The sequence below is a fragment of the Dendrobium catenatum genome, unplaced genomic scaffold, assembly GCF_001605985.2.
Source record: "Dendrobium catenatum unplaced genomic scaffold, ASM160598v2 fragScaff_scaffold_1305, whole genome shotgun sequence".
In the NCBI taxonomy this organism is placed as follows: Eukaryota; Viridiplantae; Streptophyta; class Magnoliopsida; order Asparagales; family Orchidaceae; genus Dendrobium; species Dendrobium catenatum.
The window spans coordinates 421,126-442,592 of NW_021319767.1; the positions used below are offsets into that span (position 1 = coordinate 421,126).

The 21,467-nt window shown below is 35.8% G+C and overlaps 2 protein-coding genes across 2 annotated transcripts in view; both read right to left on the reverse strand.

The window, feature by feature from the left end:
- The window catches only part of LOC110094860 (U-box domain-containing protein 44), a 51,204-nt gene extending 36,435 nt beyond the window's left edge, over positions 1 to 14,769 (reverse strand). The window contains exons 1-2 of the mRNA XM_020820193.2: positions 14,285 to 14,769; positions 1,039 to 2,458 (exon numbers count right to left, since the gene is read on the reverse strand). Of these exons, the coding sequence (XP_020675852.1) occupies positions 1,039 to 2,271 (1,233 nt within the window). The 5' untranslated portion in view covers positions 2,272 to 2,458; positions 14,285 to 14,769. The remainder of the gene's footprint in view (positions 1 to 1,038; positions 2,459 to 14,284) is intronic.
- A 749-nt stretch (positions 14,770 to 15,518) lies between these two features.
- Positions 15,519 to 20,385, reverse strand: LOC110094857. Its single transcript, XM_028699491.1, has 6 exons — positions 20,097 to 20,385; positions 19,788 to 20,035; positions 19,054 to 19,419; positions 18,436 to 18,831; positions 18,321 to 18,329; positions 15,519 to 18,269 (listed from the first exon to the last, which is right to left on the reverse strand). The coding sequence occupies exons 1-6, from the start codon at positions 20,383 to 20,385 to the stop codon at positions 15,519 to 15,521; spliced, it is 4,059 nt and encodes a 1,352-aa protein (XP_028555324.1).
- Between the last annotated feature and the right edge of the window lie 1,082 nt (positions 20,386 to 21,467).

The window sequence follows — 21,467 nt, forward strand, 5'->3', positions numbered from 1 at the left end:
CCACGAGGATTTTCAGCAACAGGTCGTTGTGCTGGCAGATGCACACGACGGGTGACAGCTTCAGTAAAATGGGGCCTCCTGGCAGGCCTTTCAGCATTCCTTCCATTCACAGGAATGGCGGTATTCCTTGCAGCAATCGCCGGGAAGTCAACGCTACCAAACTGGATGGTAGCTCCGGCATTTCCGGTCTCAATAACAGCATTAGCCAGTTGAATCCTGGCTCCTCGTCCCAGTTGGACGGTCATCGGGGTGTTCTGTAGATCCATCTGCATAAATGAAAGGCAAGGGTTAGTAATCAGAATCTGATACATCACCCCGCACTTTCAAAATGCAGAGACTTGCACAGAACACAAAAATAAACAAAAATGATTAGCATAAGCAGATAATAAAATAATTTTAAAACTATGCTGAATGCCAAATGAATTTGTCAAATGATCATTGTAAAAGGATCAAAATTTTGAGTACGAGTTGAAATAGCTGCTACTATAGCTTATGAATGACTAGCCAGAGATGGAAAGAGAAACCAATCCCCAGCGTAGTCGTCAGAAATCTGTGGGCTCCGAAAATTCGACCTCGGCCTCCACTCTCTTTTCTTATTCGGCGAGGGAGTTTTAACGAAGTGAGAGGCGTCCAGTTGGCACGCGATTTGGGCAGATTTTCCGGGAAGAGATGCGCGGCGCCGATTCGTGGGATCTAGCAGAGGTAGGTTTTTCTTAGGCTTTTTTTATTTTGTTTTATCTTTGGCTTCTTTAACAGAGATCAACAGATGTATACATCTGAAAATATGGAAGGAGAATTTTAACTAAATTACAGAAAAAAATCGCTTTATACAATACACATTAAAAAAGTGGGAAATTATCATTTTTTTTGTCACTTACTTACAACATGCCTCATTGTAATGAATATGAATGGATACAGTAATAACCAGCTTCCTTGAAAGAAAAAAGGAAAGGAACCTTTCTTTTCTTTTTGACGTTTTCAAAGTAATTTTTTAACGTGTCCTATCTTTTTTGCTTTAGGTGAAGTTGGGATTTTTACCTTATTGTGTGAATGACTTTCAACTATGTCCAGCAGTGTTTGCAAAGATCTTGATTTTAAATTACCATCCAAGGTTCCTACCAAGAGCACGATTATATCAATAAGCCCTTCCATAGCAATCCAATACTTAGTGACCAAATTCTCTTTAATGACCTTTGTGATTTCACAAAAAGCATCATCATAAGCAGCACTGTTACCAGACTGCAAGATCTCCTTTGCTCGTCTAATTTTAAGGAAATAGTTCTGTTCTCTCCATTGCTGAATCGACTGTCTTACAGAAATGTTGGGTCTTAATGTTGTGTCCGCGAGAGGTTTTCCCGTGCAAGGATCTTCCTTACGCCCTTCTAAAAACCATGCTTCAATGGCGGCTTTTTCACATGTGGTTCCAGTGAAAAGATTGACAGGATCAACCATCACAGACTTGGTTATAGGGCATAAAAAAGCATCATATTCTAAAATTTTACCATTGCTTATTGCAGATTTCTCTACGGTGTTCCTTATTAGTTCATACTGCCTCCTTATTTCATCTTCATCCAGTGCAGCATCAGCATGAGATAACAATTCAATTACTTGTTTCAGGAAGATTTCTTCTTGCTTCTCTTTACGAGCAGCAGCCTCTTCCCTTTCCATCCTCAAGGAATCAAGTTCTTTTCTAATTTCTGCTGGCACAATGGAGACACCTACTGATAATGCTATTTGCTCTAACATGCTGTTTCTAAAGTTTTGGTCATGTTTTTGCTCTTTAATACCTTTATTCAGCTTCTCAAGGATCATTAAACTTGATTGAGAGGCTACATATTCAGCTTTTTGCATTTCAGCTTGCAATTTATTCACCATGTCAGATATTTCATACAGGACTTCAGTTTTGGCCAGTGGCAACATGGCTAAAGACTTCCCTATGGCCCTTGTTGCTTCTTGTATCTCATTCGCAATACGACGACAAAATAGAAAAGAGTAGAATCTTCCACTGTCCTTATACTTCAGCACTAAGTTTTCAGCATTATCACAATTTTCTTTGAGAAACTCCAACGTGTGTCTCACAGTTGGAGTGTCATTCAGTTCATGACGTTGCAGTTCCTCCAAGATTGGTACAATGTCTAAAAGATATTTAGATAACGTTTTGAAGCATTCTTTCTCTATAAGGACATTATCTATAGCCTTTGCCGTTAATATTACTTGTTCTATCAGCAGCGACAGAAATGTTCCAATTGGCACCAGCTCCAAGCCTGACATTTTGAGAATCTCCGAACTAAATACTCAGTCAAAAATGTTGGAATGACTAATTATTGTTATCAAGATTTCATTAAAATGCTATCAGAGCAACATTGAAGTGCAACCCAAGAAGAACCTTTCCTATATCCTCAAACCAAGGATTTCCCCAATGCAACGTGAGTATTCAATGAGGCTATGTAAGGAATACCTGCAATTAAAAAGGCAAAGAATAATAATTAGATATACTTCAGCCGCAGTAAAGGATCATAGTAAAATAACCCGGGTGCCAAAAAGATGCAATAGATCCACTGAAAATCAGGAGTCCGTGCTATTGTCAATATACGAAAGAAAGGGAATTTAGTTCTTGCAGAAGGAAATTGAAAAGACTGATGCTAAAAAAATATAAAAACTACGAAAGGGAGGGTGTGCGAGGAAATCCTGGAATAGCTTGATCTCTCTGTGCAAAGGGATCTTAATCATACTGTGGAGCCTCATTGCTGTAGCCTGTACCCCATATGTAGTGAACTTGAGTTGGCTGATCTAAACTCAAAAATTAAATTTAATAATGATGCTTTGCACAGCTAGACCTAGAATCTCAGATTTTCAAAAGAAGGTCCATCAACTCTATAAAAGAAATGCTAATGCCCCCCTATCTTTCTGCCCCGTCAAATCAGCTACTAAAAAAGAGAAGAAAAAAAAGAAAAGAAAAGAAGATGATGCAAAGGGAGGGGAAAAGAGAGAAAGAAGCAAAGAGGGAGAAAAAGGAGAGAGAGGAAGTGTTGAGAAAAGATGGAGCAGCAATGGGGAAGGAAGAATGAAGGTGTGAGAAAGGAAAAAAAATAACTTAGAGAGCGGTAGAATGGGTGAAAAAATGGAGTGTACAGGGTCACCACCACTAGATCACTAATCGCCACCAGCCCTATCACCCAGGTTTTGGGTTGGACAACATGAAGAGAGGAGGGGGGTATAGATGAAAAGACAGCAAGGCAGAAGAGAAGGTACAGTCGTTATGGTATATGATACTTCATAAGAAAAAGAGAGGGAGATGGAGGAAGGAGTGATGCAGAACAAAGCAAAGTGAAAAATTTCCTAATGCAAAACAAATACAATGAGATAAGACGCAATTTAAAGGTGCATAGCTCACAGAAAATTTTAAAAAGTCAATTTAATACTGACAATTATTTACTATTAGTGTTGTTTAATAGAAATAAGAAGGAATTAACAGAACAAAGCAAAGTGAAAAATTTTCTAATGCAAAACAAATACAATGAGATAAGACGCAATTTAAAGGTGCATAGCTCACTGAAAAGTTTAAAAAGTCAATTTAATACTGACAACTATTTACTATTAGTGTTGTTTAATAGAAATAAGAAGGAATTAAATTTGCAGAGACTGGAGATAAATCCCACACGATAGAAATTAAATTAAAAAAACTGTAATCATATAAAAAGCATAGCTAAAAATTGACCTTTTTGCATAAGTTCATAATCCAGTCATGTGATACATCTAAATAAATTCAGCCGCATAATGCAACAATAAATAAATAAAGAAGATAAAAAAGAATAATAGATTAAAGAAAACGATTTAGAACTGGATGAATGAGGGTGGCAAGATTTCATTAGCGCTTCTTTGAGCAACATACTAGGTAACGAAGAACAAAGAAAGGACTTAATATCAAAGATAAGTCTTCCATTAATCAGTAACTAAGTATATTTTCCAAAGTTAATAATTTCTTGTTTATAATAGGTTGGGAAAAACCAAAAAGATAAAAATTTACAGTTTCTCCCACCAACTATATCCTACAGAACACTTGGTACAACAAATCTTATGAACAAACTTATTATATTTATACATTGGGCACAACATACCGTACGTCATTCCTGTTCATAACTTATGATGACCCGAACATATGGTAAGATGACCCTTATGGAGCAAATATGTTCTACCCCTAGAAGCAAGCAAAGACAAGTGTCTAGATTCATCATCAATAAGATGATGGAACATGCCTTATGACTGGAATGCTTGTATCGTAAATTCAGTTGATTGTGGGTTAAATCTCTACTAAATTATTTCTATATAACCCAAAATGTATCTACTAGCTCAAATAAAAATTAAAAGATAATAGGACACAATGATGCTATTTCTTATTATCAATGTCAATATAATTGAAGCTTCGTATTAATTTTCCTTGATTTTGAGCATTTTTGCCCATCAAATGTCGATATTCCTCCAACTTATCCAAAAAACAAGTGATCTAGCTCGACCAAAGGTAGGTACCCACAAATCACCAATTGAAGGTTCACTCCATTTGGGCTTCTCTGTTTCTATCTGCATTGTAGGATTGTAGCAGGTTTTGGTTCCTACTCTAACACTATCTACAAGTTTTACATTATACAGTTCCTACTCGTGTATGTGGTTTCCTTGTCACTATTTGGAGAGATTTTTAGTTGTGCTATACTGCGGCTACTTGTGGGATTTTACGAGTTACTACTAGTGTGGATCTAAAAATCCCTTCGACATCAATCATATTCAAGTGATTCTATATTGATTTTTCAAAAGGAGACTGGATATAAGATAAAACTTTACCAAATATTTCACCCTCTTATGAGGGCTTTATAATGTGGTTGAGGTTTCTCATTCGTACACAGACCTTATGGGTAATTATCCCTCTCAATCATGAGATAAGTTTCGATTAGGTCTAGTCTATAAGATCTATAATGCTTTAATAGCAATAATTTGGACAAGAAATAAATTATTGTTGTAAGCTCAAAGAGGATGGCGGGGAAAAGGAGAGAAACTCGATCTTAATTCATGATTCCATCATCCTAAATTATCATGAAAGTCAGTGAAAATAGTTGAACTAACCTAGCCAAATGACCCTTGCCAGCAATAATGGTTTGTGTTCTCCACAGCAACATCATAGACTTGGGATTAAAGCTTATTAAACAGGTCAATTTTAAATCAACTTTGGCTAATAATGGGCTGCATAGTCTATAGAGTAAGACTTATGGATCACAATTCATAGGCTTAGCCATAGGAGAACATGACATAAACATAATATAATCATGTTGTTGCAATTAGGATATCCAGCAGATTAAGATGCATATGGCACGTCCTTGTTTGAGTGAGTTTGTGTGAACCATATGGACTGGTTCAACTGAATTGTTCCACCATAATTAGAAAGCAGGCTGAGTAGAGAGAAATCAAGTGAGCAAGCACAAGCAGGCAAACTAGGTCAAGCGGGCTAGTGGAAATGAAATGAACGAGCGAGCTGGTTACCGTGATTTGATTGAGTGTGGCTTTCGGAGCGACCGTGGCAAGAAGAAGCGACTCCTCGCGTGGAATAAGTCAAGTATGATCATTCCAGTGGAGTCAAATTTAAGGAAGGAACAGTTTTCATGCGTGAGAGAAATTTTTTCCAAAGACTTCACTTATGTTAGGTGAAGTCAATCGGTAGAGAGAGATGGACTATTCGATTCTAAGCAACATAGTACTTGACTGAGAGCAAAAATGATATAAAGATGAATTAGTGAGTTTTCAATTTCAGAAAAGTGTAAGATAAAGTTCATGTAGTTGATAGGAGAAAAGAAGAAGTGTAAGTAATTTCCTATTCAAATTTAGAATGAAAAAATGTATAATTTTAATTTTGACTAAAACAGTGTTGTATGATTGTTCAATAGAAGAAATCGAATTGGTGAAATTCTCGATTCGATGAGGAAGTAAATTTGAGGTAAGCAATATAAACTTTATAAACCTCATTTTAATCATTTTCTAGGATATAATAAAGTATGTAATTAAACAAATGAATGAAATGAAATGAAATGATTATTTGAAGGTCTTTGATGGTATATTTAGCAATATTCGATGTATTCAACATTATTTTTGAAGACTCCTAATGCATCCGATGTTACTTTGAGAATGTTTCATATCTTAATATCAAGACTAATAAAATTTAATGCCAATATTGTTATTTTGGGTAGGTGAGGAATTTAACTATTAAATTGCGACAAAGAACCAAAATTAAGCAAGGGTTCTTCAGAAAATTTAGGTAAGATTTTAAAATGTAAACCGTGAATTAATTTAAAGTTTATGAAAGTATAGTTGTAAGATAATAGTGCAGATTCATGTAATTATATACGTGAGCTTAGGTGTTGCATTAAAGAAGCCACATAAGAATTGAAGAAATTTACAAAAGATTCTAGCACAAAAAGTAGCAAACTGGGTGATTATAATTTTATTATAAAAGTTCTATTTTTGTAATTTGTTTTTTAAAGTAATTATTTGATACTATATCATGCATGTGTAGTTGTTACATTTAATTAATATATTGTATATTAAATTGATAAAAACTAAACAATCAAAGCTATATCCAAATGTGAAAATTGCTTATATAAATTAATATGTAATGAAAATGAAAATGAAATAAGTAAAATGAATCATAATATATAAATGGCAAGTATTGAAAGAAAAAAAATATATGCAAGCAAATACAGGAGTTCACCCCTTTATAGTATTAGTTGAGGACGTAGTATATCCATACACAATAAATAAAAATGATAGTACTTTCATTGGCACAAAATTTTCACGGTGCTCATGTAATAAACAAACTTTTTAAAGAATAAAATTAGAGAAAGTAACAAAAATAGTCCCTTGCCTCTATATGAAGGATTAAAATGTTCCCCGACAATATTAAGTAACATTTTGGTCCTTCAACCTTTTAAAATAGAATCAAAATAGACCCACCAGGAGACTATTTTGATTCATCTTTAAGAACTTGAGGGGCCAAATTAGTCTTTTAATATGGTTGGGGATGATTTTGGTCTTTCATAAATAATCATTGGACGATTTTGGTCCTTTTCCCAACAAAATTTTAAGGAAATAGAAATTTTGAAAAACATTCTGTCAATTAAGAAATTACAATATTCACATTTATATTAAATAGTATATATATTAACTGAAAATTTTGATAAATGAATATGACTATTTATGTGCATATTTAATTGTTATACTATAAACTGTTATTAACCACTGAGTTGTAAAGGTTTAAAGTTGTACTCTGACTGTGAAGCTTGCACACCATGAGGGGAGGTGAATTGGTGATTTTATAAATAAAAACTTTTTGAATAAAGACTAAATGCTGATTTTATGCGGAAATGTTTGAATAAACGAAATAACACACAACAAAGCAAGCGCGAATGTTTATGTTTTTTTAATTTTATAGAAAACCAATACCATTTTTTTCTTTTTCTTTTTTTGAATTTTTTAATTCTAAAAACAAATATGAATCACAATCAATCACAATAATCTTCTTTCACAAGTACAATCAAAATCAAACTAAAGTACTGAAAATGAAATTGCAAGGAAATAAAAGTGTTGAAAGTAAATGTGAAAAGTAAAGAGACGAAAACAAATTTTTATAGTAGTTTGGTAAACTTGACCTACATCCACTACTCGAAGGTCCTCTCTTCGAGAATTGCACTAACACGGTGACTCTGTTCCAGCCCAAAGCTAGGCAGAGCTCTTCTCCCTTCCATACGAGGATAATGCACCTTTACATACTCTTCACACCAGAAGAATCCCTCCTTTCACCTCCTCGGTCCAGCAGAGCCGCCAAGTTCTCCTTTCGATGGAGTCATCGAGTCGTCCTTTCACCTCCTCGATCCAACGGAGTCGTCATACCAATAACCTCCTTGGCTAGCAAGCCTTTAACACCAAAGGCTTTTCTTCGTAGAGCTCCTCTCAAAAGACACACCAATACAACCGAAGCACCTCAGGTGAAGGTCAATCGAAGCAACCGTGTGAAAACCCCTTACACACTCCATTGAATCTCTCAAGGCTCTTCTCCCTCCATCAAACCTCACACTCTCTCCCTTTCTCAATGCGCTCTTTCCAAGCCCTCTCATAGAGAAAATGGAACCCTTATTGCCAAAAGATCCTTCTCTCAAATTAAAAAAGAGAAAGAGTTCATAAAGAAGGCTTTAAAAAAATCATAGGTTTAAATTTAGATGCCTCTGATTGTACAGTATGATACTCATATCATACAGTACGATCCACATTCCAAGATCGTCCAGTACCAACTAGTTCAATCGCAAAGTTTAGAATTTTGCAATTAGGTATTGAGGCGTTTCGTTTGTGAGACTAGATGGAAGACTCAATTTTTTTTTATTTTGAGGCTTAATAAATGTTAAAAGTGATTTTTTAATATAATACCTAATTAAGAAGTTAAAGGATGACAAGTTAACTTTCAATTGAATTATGCAGTAATAAATTTGCATACATATGAAATAAAAAATTGCACATTACATAAAATGCCAAGTGATAAATTGCATAAAATAGAATTGAAATTCAAATATTATAGTAGCAAAATAATATTAAATATATGAATGGATTAAAAGTATTATATAATATCAAGTTCAACTCTAAACTCCTTTCTTTATACTCCACTCATCTACATTTACTTCCTAAAAAGAACTAAAATAGTTGACAAAAATATAAAAATCATCTGCACTGTCATCAATGAGGAGTATTTTATTAGAGTCATCATCATTACAAATTGGTCTCCCCTATGTGGTCCTATGGAGTACAATGCCTCCCAAATTGCTTTTTCTTTATTTATTTTAGTCAGCTTCCAACCTGAGACATAAGCCTCAAAAAAAAAGTTTGAAGCATAAACCTTGATGTGTTTTTCATTGGAATTGCGTTGAGGCAGTCCTAAAGACTAAGCTCATATTATGCAATTTTAAACAATCAATTAAATAGTATTCCGTATAAGACGAACCCTGGGATGATTAATTATCGACCAGAAGGTCGTTTAATCGATCTAGTACGATCAAGATTGTACCGTACAATCATTAGTTATAATTAATCCTGATTTGATTGCTTAATCATAGGGATCAAATTAGGCATTATATTTAAACTTTGTACAGTACAAACTAGTTCGTACAGTACAATTATAACTTTCAAAATTCGAATTATTACCTAATTTAAATGATGGAAGGAATACTAAACATAGTTGATCGTCCTATAAGATGTTATGGTCGTATAGTAAAATTAGTTATTGTCCATTACAAATTAAGCTTATTTAATTAATTATTTTAATGAATTTATAATTGCACTGATAGTACATTATAATCAAGATCATCCAGTACAATGTTCAAAAAAATTAAAATATTTAATTACAGTCCCTCTTGTGTGTGTGCGCATGGTTGCTAAGCCAACACATACCTATTACAGATATAAACTCAGGAAAAAAAGTTATAGACACTTTGAGACATAAATTGACTCACACACTAACACAGCTCAGTCTTGAGCCTTGAATCCTTAGTCTTGCTTTGTGTATATTGTACTTAAAAGGGTATGTAATACACAAGAAAAACATATGCAGTGTATAAAGCAGGAGAAATTAAATAAACATCTAATAATATTTATAATCTCAAACTAGAAGGTTGGCTCCTGGATTGCAACAAGTTGTTATAAAAAATTCAAATTATTAAATTAAAATTTTTAGGTAAATCTCCTGTAAAGTAAATGGCTGATAGAAAAGGTTTCGTGTACAAAAGAAGATAATCAATTAAAAATAGGTAAAAGTTATTTTATAAAGACTTAATAGTAAATTATTTTAATGACTCTTTAGTTACATTTGGATATTTAGTATATTGAGTAATTATTACTATTGAAAGAACTGTGAAATCCGTTCGAGTGTCTATTCTTGTCTTACTAACTTGAGCATCAGGGCCGAATTATGACAAAAGTGGTATGAAAATCTAAATATGATATAATTCATGCTAAAAGAGCCATTGGTTGAATTATTAAATATAAAAAAGTTGATCTAATATTATTTTGAGAGTTAATTAGATGTTTTACTTTACTTCAAAACTCAAGATGGTTCCGAAGGGAATTTAAAAAAAGTTTTACCATGTGTTGTTGTCAATATTGATGCATTAGCTTAAATGATAACACTAATAACTCAATTAATTCAGGATTCAAGATCTAAGTGTTCAAAAAGGAATAGCAATAATATCTTAATATATAAATACCTAAAATTATTTCAGGATATATATAATCATCATTATTTATAGATATAGAGAGACCAATAGAGATAGAGAATTAGTTACTACAGAATGTGAAAATATTAAATAGTATGTTCTGCCCAGAAGAGAGAAAGGTTTCACCGACGATATTTACGCTTGATATTGAGGCGGAAAGATGTTGAAGAGGGAAGCATCATGATAAATTTGGAGGGATACCTAATATCCAAATTGAATGGGAAGAATTTATATAAGTTTTTAGAGATTGGTTCATGCCTCTTCCTGCAACGAGGCAAATGCAAGATAAGTTTTTGAGGTTGATTCAAGGCGATAGATTAGTAATACAAATATTATGTTGAATTCATTATCTTATTAGGGTATGTTCTTCAATTAGTTCATATTGAAGAATAAATCAATTTCATGATAATCGAGCATATATTGAGCAGTACCGAGCATGTACTGAGCAGTACCGAGCATGTACCGAGCGGTACCGAGCATGTACCGAGCGGTACCGAGCATGTACCTAGCGGTACCGAGCATGTACTGAGCGGTATCGAGCATATATTGAGCAGTACCGAGCATGTACTGAGCGGTACCGAGCATGTACTGAACGGTACCGAGCATGTACTGAACGGTACCGAGCATGTACTTAGCGGTACCAAGCATGTACTGAGCAGTACCGAGCATGTACTGAGCAGTACCGAGCATATATTGAGCGGTACCGAGCATGTACCTAGCGGTACCAAGCACGTACTGCGCGGTACCGAGCATGTACATTAGGCTTTTCAACAATGAAGAGAAGAAACGATAAAATCCACTTACAGGTCTTTGCTCTCTTGCATGCAAAAGGTGCTCTGTTTGGCCTTGATTGCGAACTTTGCCTCGGATGACCGCAGAAATCACGCAAGAATGAAGGAATTGGAAAGACGAGCTCTGCTTGGCCTCGACTCGAGCAGAGATGACGAAGGAACAGGAGGCGAAGGCAGCGGGCTCCGTTTGGCGTCGACTACGAGCTCTCCCGATCCGCCCTAGAAGAGTTCTTTCGTGGATCAGAAAAATAGGGTTTCTAGTTCACGGAAAAGGCTAAATAGAATGAACGATTTTATCATTTAATAACCGGACAAGCGTGTCTGACACGCGTGTCCGATTTTAATTTTAATTTTTTAAATTGCGACACTCCAATGCCGTGTCAGACACATGTCCATGCCGTGTCCGACGCGTGTCCGTGTCCGACACTGCATACTCTCTTTAAGAGGCGTGTCGGTGCATCATAGATGAATAGTAAAAGTAATTAAAAATAATTTAAATCAAAACTAATTTCATAACTTTCATACCATTACAAATTAGTACATACTTCTATATATCAATTTGCTCCATTTGATGAGTAAAACACGATGATATGATTTTTGATGATTTTTGTGAAAGTTGAAAATTTCAAAGTATATTGCATACAGCTGTTTTTATTCCTTCAAAAGTTCTCATCTTTGCTGCTTCATCTCCTTATAATAAACTTATCTCGAAAAACTGGGGTGTTAATCAATATTCACAGCTGTTTTGCAATTAATGGCACCCTCCTCCCCCTGAGTGGATCAAGATTAACATTGATGCTTCTTTGTTGAGATGTAATAAAGCAGGTGTTGGTGGAGTGGTTAGAGACAATAAAGGAAGATTCTTGTTGGCTTTTGGTTTTGGTTGTATGCATTGGAATATTGCACAAATTGAATTGTTAGAAACTAAATCATTAAAGAAGCTCGTACAAACATGGATGTTGGAGGCGGAGGGCATTATTATTGAAGACGATAATCGGAATGTTATCAAGTATCTTCAAGATTCTTTTTGCAAATCTACGTGGAAGGTGGGGAGCAAGAAGTGGATATTTTTTATTCTTAAAAGGGTTCAATAAGGTTTTATTTCAATGTTCTTATCGTAGTTATAATAAGTTAGCGGATTTTTGTGCTAATTTAGCTTTGTCTAGTGATTTTATTTGGGATGTAATTAGTGACAATAATATCCCTCCTTTTGTTTCTTTGTTAAGGAGGAATGTGATAGGTTTCCTATCGTTAAGTAGTTTGTAATTAGGTGTTTTCTTTTTAATGCAAGTTTCATTTCCTTTTAAAAAAAAGATAATTTCAAAGTATAATTGATTTGAACTAAGTTTGTACATTATCTTAAGAAAATTGTAATTGGGTATTGCATAGACTATCAAATTCATTGGGGTTTGAGCTAACTTAACTAATACAACAACAACAACATCAAGCCTTTATCCCATTATGAGGGGTTGGCCAACTTAACTAATAATCCAATTAAATTAATATTCTAATTGATGATTTTTTGCAATGTAATAAGCTTACCCCCTTCTATGTCCTTGAATATTTTTTGTTATTCAAGACAATCACTGCCATTTCCATAACTCTTACAAGACCCCCAATGCCCTTCAAACTTTAAAATCAAGGGCATTCAATTTATCCCCCAACTCCTTTAAAATATGCACCATATCTTCAATGACTTTATTAGCCCAGGCATTTTATGAATAGACTCAATTATTTTCAACCACACTAAGGTCGGCATTAATGACATCTCCTACCCTACTCCATCTCATCAAACAATGAAGTTGTCTTTACATCAACCTCCCATTTAATTCATTATCATTGGCCTTCTACCCATGGTCAATCTATATTGGGCGCTTGTTTTGCCTTTGCTACTTATCTTACTCTAACATTGTTCTTTTTTACCCCTTTCATCTATCAAGGCTAAATTTTGTATGTATAGTGCACATATTCACTTTCCTCATAACCAATTTTAAACCTATATAGGTGTTCCCAGAATCTCTCTCTGTTAGCACCTATGTTTCCATCTCTACTTCCCTCCATACAAAAAACAACCTAGGCCACCTGCAAACCTTGCCAAGCTTTATGATACATTTCTTTTTAGATAGAGGTAGACCTAAAAAGACTTTATTAGAAAATATTAGAAATGACCTTTCTTTACTAGATTTGGATGATAATTTGACTTTTAACAGGACATAATGGAGAAAAATGATTCATGTAGCCGACCCCAGATAATGGGATAAAGGCTTGTTGTTATTGTTGTTGTACAAAACATCATAACATCATGACCCTCAAAACACTCTGCTAACTATTTAAATCACTGCAACGTTTTGTAGACAACTACTAGATAACCAAATTTCGATAGATTACAAATCAAAAAAATGTTCAAACAACCAAACCAATCGACAAGTGAAGAGTGTTGTCTAAGGTTATAATTTATCTTCATTTGAAGCTAGGGCCTTCTACTACCTTGAATTAGATAAGCATAGAAAAGAATGTGAGAATGAGAAATTAATGGTTGATGAGATTTCCTAGCAATTCTTCTAAGTATGAGAAGCATTTAAAAAAAGTGTTCTCATGGAAGCATTAACAAGGATCTTAAAAAATATTGATGAGAACAAACCAAAGAGTGCATGGTTCTCCATTGATGAGTTCCAATAATAACCAATAAGTTCTCAAATTCAACCTAATTCCTTTTAAGTCTTCTTCATTAAAACAAAGACAAATTAGTATAAAGGATATCATAAATCCCATGCATGAACATAAACAAACTTGGAAAGTGAATGATAATTTAGTTCCCAGCTGGGCTTGTTTATCAGTTTAAATATAAGAAAACGAAAGAGAAATAGATTCCATAAACTAATCAACATTGTCTAAGATAAACTAATCAACAATGCGCCTAAAAGGAATCAAGTGTAATTTGAAAAATACCCTGGTCACTTGTCACAGCCGTAGAAAAGAAAATTTGAGAAGGTATTCAATTTCATCATCTGCTAAAGAATTCAGACAAAAAGTTCATGGAATACCACAACTTGAATAGGGAGAAAAACCAGGGTCCATACACAAACTTGTTTCTTCAAGTAATTTCTTGTTTAGTAGTCAGAATAAAATAATACTAAAAATAGTGCATTTTTTCTAACATTAACAAAAAAAAAAAAACTATAGTCTGCAATGACTAACCATCATTACTGGAAAATCTCTTTCGATCTTCACAATTTATCAGTCAGAAACAGAAGACCGGAACACTGAAGCTACTCCACAAAGAGAGCAAACGATAAATAAGGAAGAAATCCAACATTTAAGAAGAAAGGGTAAGGAAATTTCATGGAAATGTGAGTAGACTTGGACAGATCAAGCACTGTATGATGTTTGCGGAATAAAGCCTTTTATGCAGCTTTGCGGAGGAACTGGGCCCCTTTTCCCACAGCCGTATAACACTTTTACATTTCTTTTAAATCAAAAAGCAGAGACGAAAGGCGACGCAGAGTCGGTCAAGTCAATCCCTTTTCCGCGGTTAGCAGCATACCACAATAATTGAAGCGAAGGGTCCGTGGCTGGACTCTTCACTTCTAACTCCTTGAGGCGGCTCGGCAGGGCCCGGCCATGGTTGGAAATCATGACTGCCATGCGCGGAGAAATGGTAAGAAGATTAGAGAGAATAGATATTGAGAGACTGATAGAAATCCAAACACAATGGAAAACCTCCGTGATCATTTTATTTAGGATGAATTATTGAATTTCTAAATCCCTGATCAACTATGCCGAATTGCCGAGTGATTATAATGGATAGAGTTCAAAATAAGGTAATCAATATTGAGTTCAAAACATGTTAATCAACATCACATTTATAATTGAAGTTTTTTTTTTTGGGAAATTTAGGGGCACTATTACTTGAAAAGTAAAAACAATTACAAGCAAAGAAAAAATATAAAAGAAGAACAGCTCAACATAAGAAAAAATACAAAAAAAAAAAACTTACGTGGGCAAAAGAAACCACAACTATACCACCCTAATTATCCAAAAAAATTGAAGGACCAAAATGTGATAATAGATGCAACGCATCTAGGACTCAGGCTGCTGACCATATAGAAATACTCGATAGGATCGCAGAAATGGAGATCCCCTGGTTGCCAAAGAAAGACCGTCCAAAGGGGAAAGAGGACCAGCAGATATCATCATCATCCTCAAAATTCCCGCAGGGACCGAAGCAGCTTTCCTGGCAACCCATAAGGTCGCCAAGGAGAAAAACCAGCCAATAAACCTCGAACAGCATCCATATCCATATGCAAATTTCCAACCATAAATGAAAACTTCCAGCAGCACCAAAAATACCTTTCATCCGTAAAGCATAACTTCCAAACCATCTGAATATAGCAATCCCCACGGCCATGAGATAAAAACAATGCCAGCACAGTCAAAAAAATTCAGCATATTTGTGTTTGATCCCATCAATATTTTTCCAATGCTTCACCTTTACTTTAATAATAGATTTAATACTCTCAATAACCCCATAAGGAGACATCCAGGAGTTAGAAAACCTCCTATTATTTCTCTCCCTCCAAATATGATAAATTGCACAAGCCAATACCGAGAAACAGAAATTTTTCTCCACAACAGAATAAGAGAAAGTAGTGTTCAGCCAATCAAAGGCCAAAAACAGATTTGGCCTAAACAGAAATTCCATAAAAATAGGCAGAATTAACAGCAACACAGAGAAGGAGAAATCACATTCGAAAAAAAGGTGCTGAAGAGTCTCCCTGTGAGATTTGCAGAAGGAGCAATCTGCAGTGACATTAATGCCAATCCTGATAAGAGTATTCGCACACTTAAGCTTGCCAATCAAAGCCATCCAAGTGTAACAGGCAAACTTAAGGGAAGCTTTTTTAAACCAGACAAAATCATGCCAGTCAACCAACACTAAATTGGAATAAAATTTGGAAGTGAAATCCTTAAAGGTAGGCATGCTTGTGCCATCCCACATAATAACCGGCTCCTCAAAAATGGCAATATTCAAAATCTCAGTTTTAATCTCCAAAGGGAAGGCATCAGGTAAACACCAAGCACCATCAGAAATAAAATTTCCCACCACAGCAGAAGATAGCCTAATATCAGAAATAAAATCCCCCAATAGTTTACCATTAAACCAAGGATCCCAAAGGAAAGAAAACCTACTATTTGGACCAATAAAAAAAGAGAAATAATGCTTAAAACCCAAAGCATGAGTGCAAATCATTTTCCAGAAGTTGGAAGAGGACGGTGGAGCAGATTTCCATGGAGATAGGAAATTAGCTCTAAACCACTTCCCCACCAGGTTGTCAACATTATATATTTTCCAAATGAAAGAAGCAGCAGTACCAAAATAAAGGGCATCAAAGGAATGAATTCCCAAACCACCATGAATTTTCGGCTTAGTAATAGAGTTCCAAGCAATTAAATGCATTTTCTTTGCTTCAGTGTCACCATGTAGTAAAAACTTAGAACAAAGCTTAGAAATAAGAGTTCTGCATCTTTTATGTATAATTGCTCCTCTAATCCAATAGGCTATCGTATCAGCAATCGTGTATTTTAAAAATTGAAGCCGACCTGCAAAAGACAAAAACTTAACTTTCCAACCCGCAAGTAGAGCAGAAATTTTGCTCATAAGGGGTTGGAAGTGAGAAAATTTGAGTCTGGATGGGGAGATGGGAAGACCAAGATAGGTGAGGAGGACATTGGTGTTCTGGATGCCAAGAAGGTCTGCAATAAGAGAGGGGGCAGTGACATTTTTTGAAAAAATAATAGAGCTTTTGGTGGGGTTAACAGCTAGGTTTGAGGCCTCAGCAAACCGATTTAAGGAAAGTAAAAGGAACTGGGCATTGTCATGTTCAGCTTTCCCAAAAACTAACAGATCATCAGCATACATCAAGTGGTTAACACTAACCCCATTACAAGTGATACCTTGGAAAATATTGGGATGAAGGCAGTGAGATAAGCCATCCATGGCAATACAAAACAAGAGAGGGGAGAGGGGGCAACCCTGTCTAAGACCAGAAGAGGACTTGAAAAAGCCTTCAAGAGAACCATTGATGCTGATAGAAAAATACACATCAAAAATACAGCATTTAATCAATTTGATGAAGTGATCAGGAAAGCCTTTAAGTTTTAAGCGGTGTAACAGAAATTCTCTAGAAAGAGAGTCAAAAGCTTTCCGAATGTCCAACTTAGCACAGAAAAATTTGATATTAGCATTGAACTCCCTCAACAACTCAGCAGCCAAAATAACATTATCAGAGGCACAACGCTTGCCAATAAACCCTACTTGACTTTCATGAATTATAAGAGGAAGCACCTCTTTAAGCCTATTAGCAAGCAACTTGGCAACCACTTTGTAGAACACATTGCAAAGGGAAATGGGCCTGTAATCCGAAATATGAGAAGCATGTGTATTTTTTGGAATTAAGGCAATGGCAGTAGCTTTAGTGGCTCTAAGAAGATAAGCATTGGAAAAAAACCATTTAACAGCCCTACAAAAAATAGAACCAATCACATGCCAAGTTTTCTTATAAAACTCAAAAGAGTAACCATCCGGCCCAGGAGCAGCATCCGATTTACCAGAAAAAACAACTTTCTTAATCTCCTCATCCATCACCAAATTGAGAAGCATAGGGTAAAGCTCAGCAGGAACCGTCTTACCAACAGGAATATGAACATCCTCCCACCCCATAGAGATCGGGGAGTTAAATAAAACCTTGAAATGATTAGTAATTGCTAAAGAGATATTTGAATGAGTAGTGAAGGAGCCATTTTCAGTAGTAATTTCCCTAAGAAAATTTCTGTTGCTTCTAGCCTTAATCTTAGCAAATAAAAAATCCAAGTCATCTTCACCCTTCAAAAGCCAATAAGTCTTAGCACGCTGAGAAATCCAAGCCGACCAAGCAGATTGAATATTAGCCAATTGTTCATTAATCTCTTTAAGAGAATTGTTCAAAACCGGGTTCAAAGGATTAGATTGAATCTCTTCTAGACAACAATTTTGAGAATATTTCAAATCCTTGATAGCATTACTAAGAAAATTGGAGGAAGACCAGTTTTTCTTTTTAAGAGCATTCTTAAGATGCCTAAGGCTCTGATAGAAATCAGATATAGGACTATTCTCATGACGTTTCGAAAATGCTTGCACCAAGTCCTGCCAGAAAGAATCAAAATTGACCCAATAATTTTTAAATTTGAAACGCACCTTAGGAATCTGAGAAACAGAGTCCAAAAGAATGAGAGGAGAATGGTACGAACCCCCTCGGGGGTTCAATTTTGTAGTAGAAATTTTGATAACGAAGCAGGAACTCAGAATTCACCATCATCCTATCCAGTTTGATATGAATGGTCATGTCCACCCTCTGATTAAACCAGGTGTAGAAAAGGCCAACCGAAGCAAGGTCCTGAAGACCACAGTTGAAAACACATTTGTAGAGTTCCCCCAGAGAGCTTTGAGTCGGATTATTTCCCCCAGCTTTTTCATAATCAAAACGATAACAATTAAAATCACCCAAAATGATCCAAGGAAGGTCAATAGAAGGGGCAACATTCCGGATATCATCCCAAAGAACTTTCCTGTCATTCACATTATTGGAGGCATAGACAACAGATAGCTCAAAAGAAGCAGCCCCCAAGAGAAGGAACCATGGATGAGTTGAGAGGAAGAGAAAGAGGGGATAAAAGAAACAACAGCTTTGTCCCACTTGAGCCAAATCCTACCCGGATTAGAAAAACAGAAATTATTGTAACTATCCTCCAAATCAAACACTTTATGCCGGTGCAGAAACCACGGGTCTAAAGTAGACTGAATAGGAACTTTTGCTTCATGAATTGCCAGAAATTTGAGACAATGAGAAGTAACTAAATCTTTGCATAGATGCACTTTGTCAGGGTTATTAAACCCCCTCACATTCCAACAAGCTAATGGAGAAGCAGACATTAATAATGGGATCCTTTGCCTTTTTGGAAGTTTCAGGCTTAACTTTTTTGACTTCTTTGGGGGATTTGGATTTGACTTTAGAATTATGAAGACGGTCTGAAGAAGAACAATCCGTTGAGATTTGAGTCGTAGAAGAAGAGGGGAGCTCTGCATCAGCAGTATCATCGTTTCCAGGAGGGTAATCAAGAGGAGGAAGCTCAGCATCATAAGCTTGAAGGGAATCAAACTTATTTGCAGTAGGGATTTTAGGAGGGGGGATAGAGGAAGGTGGAGTAGACTGCTCCGACGAGGAAGCAACATCCATAGGAAGGTTTAAATTGGGTAATGAAAGGTCTTTAGTAGAGTTGGGGAGCACAGCAGGCGACTGTTTAGGTTCAGGGGACAAATTGACAGGTGTATTAATAATAGCCTTGGATAAAATAATAAGATGTGCAATCCCATCCAAGGGCACAAGAGAAGCCTCACGAGGGGAGGGGGTTTGGAAGTAGGGAGAGGTTTCCGCTGATTAGGATGTCTGCTGGAGCTACGACCTCTCGAACGAGCAGAAGGTGGGTTGATAGGTTTTGGATTAGGGTTTGAGGAACAAAGAGAGAACGGGTGAAAAAGGGATCCACAGCCTTCACAGGGAGATGGTTTCCAGTCATAGTGAACTTTGAGATTCATGTCTTATCCTTCAATTTCGATGGGTATTTCATTAGGAAGAGGAGAGTTTTTATTGATGTGAACACACACCCTAGAAAAGGTGAGTCTGGTATGATTGGCAGTGAGCGTGTCAACAGAAATCGGAACCCCGATGAAACTAGCAATCCGGGAGATCCCTAAAGGTGTCCACAGCGCCAAAGGTAAATCCATAGTTTTTATCCAGATGGGTATAGTGGCATTTTCATCCCTAACCGGCTTAAACTTTAGGGACCAGCGCTGCAAGATGAATGGCTTCCCCAACAAAAACCAGGGCCCCCCATTCCACACTATTTCCAAATCTTCCAAAGCCGAAAATTTTAAGAGAAAGAACCCATCAGCCAGAAAGGAGAGACATCGCACCTTTGATGCTCCAAACCTTTTTCATAGCCGAAAGCAGTTGTTCGTAGTAGGGGCGAGGGCCAATTGAGTAACCCACCAACGAAAGGTTCCAGAAATTAGCACCTTCCAAAAGATCATTGCCTCTAAAGGAAAGCTTCGGAGTTGGGGAGACGAAGGAGACGGGGAAGTTGGTCGACTTAACAGCTGGAGTTGAAACATTATCCGCATAGGAACCAGAATGAAGCACAAAAGGTTGTCCCTTAGAAGAGGGTGAAGAAAGGGGAGGAAAATACTGAGTAGCAAGCTCCATGAAAGCAGGAAAGCCTCTTCCCCTAAGGGAAGAGATGAAGGCGGCGGGAAGGAAAGCAAAACCCTAGCAGAGCACTTCCCTCCACGAAAAAAAATCGCTCAAAGCTAAACAATTTTATAATTGGAGTGACTTGTAATTCTTCCCAGGAAAAATCTCAATATTTCTTAAATACATCTTTATATTTTTTAAAAAATAAATCTCAACCCTACACCTGGTGTTACGCTTCATATTCTTCAAGCCATCTGTTCTCCGAGAAGTTATACTATGAGTCCGAATTGTAGCTCTACATCCGGAAGTCAATAAAATTATTACGTGTGAATTGCCGACGTGGATATTCATCTATATTTTGTTTTATTATATTTTACTTTTTTTTGTCTTGCAGCCCGACCCGACCCAAAAAAAATTTCACCATTCAGTTCAATTTAGGGTTGGCATTTCTTTTTTCAAAATTTTAGCCGCGAAGCTCCACAATATATAAAGCTTTTCATTAGCTTAAGAAAAATTTTGTAAAAGCTGAGAAAGAACGAACAGAAAAACTGCCTATGAAGATGAAGACTGGTATGGATGAAGGTTCTTCTTACGAACATGTAATATTCACACAGGACGCGGAGGCCGAAAACCGATATGCTGACGTCCAAGAAACAGAACAATTGAAGTTAAAAGAAGTGCAGCCAGAGGGAAAGCTAGGTTTATGAGATGTAGGTTTCAACTTATCGATAAAATTCAACTCCTTCCAAGTTTTCGTTGCAATATGTAGCCATTATTCACATTTTAAAATTTGATGCATATTACTTCACATTTATCTGCATTTTTAAAAATAACACACATTTGTGAACACTAAAACTAATGCATATTTAAAATTAATGTTCATTTTTAAATTTTAGATGTTGCATATTGACTACATATTTATTGTGTATTTCTGAGATTTAGATGTATTTTTGTGCATATTTATTATATTTGAATTTCTTATTTACTCCATATTTATTGCTTATTTATTGTATTTTTTATGCATTTTTACTGCTTATTTACTTTATATTTAGTGAGTATTAATATTGTATTTAAATCATATTTACTACTTATTT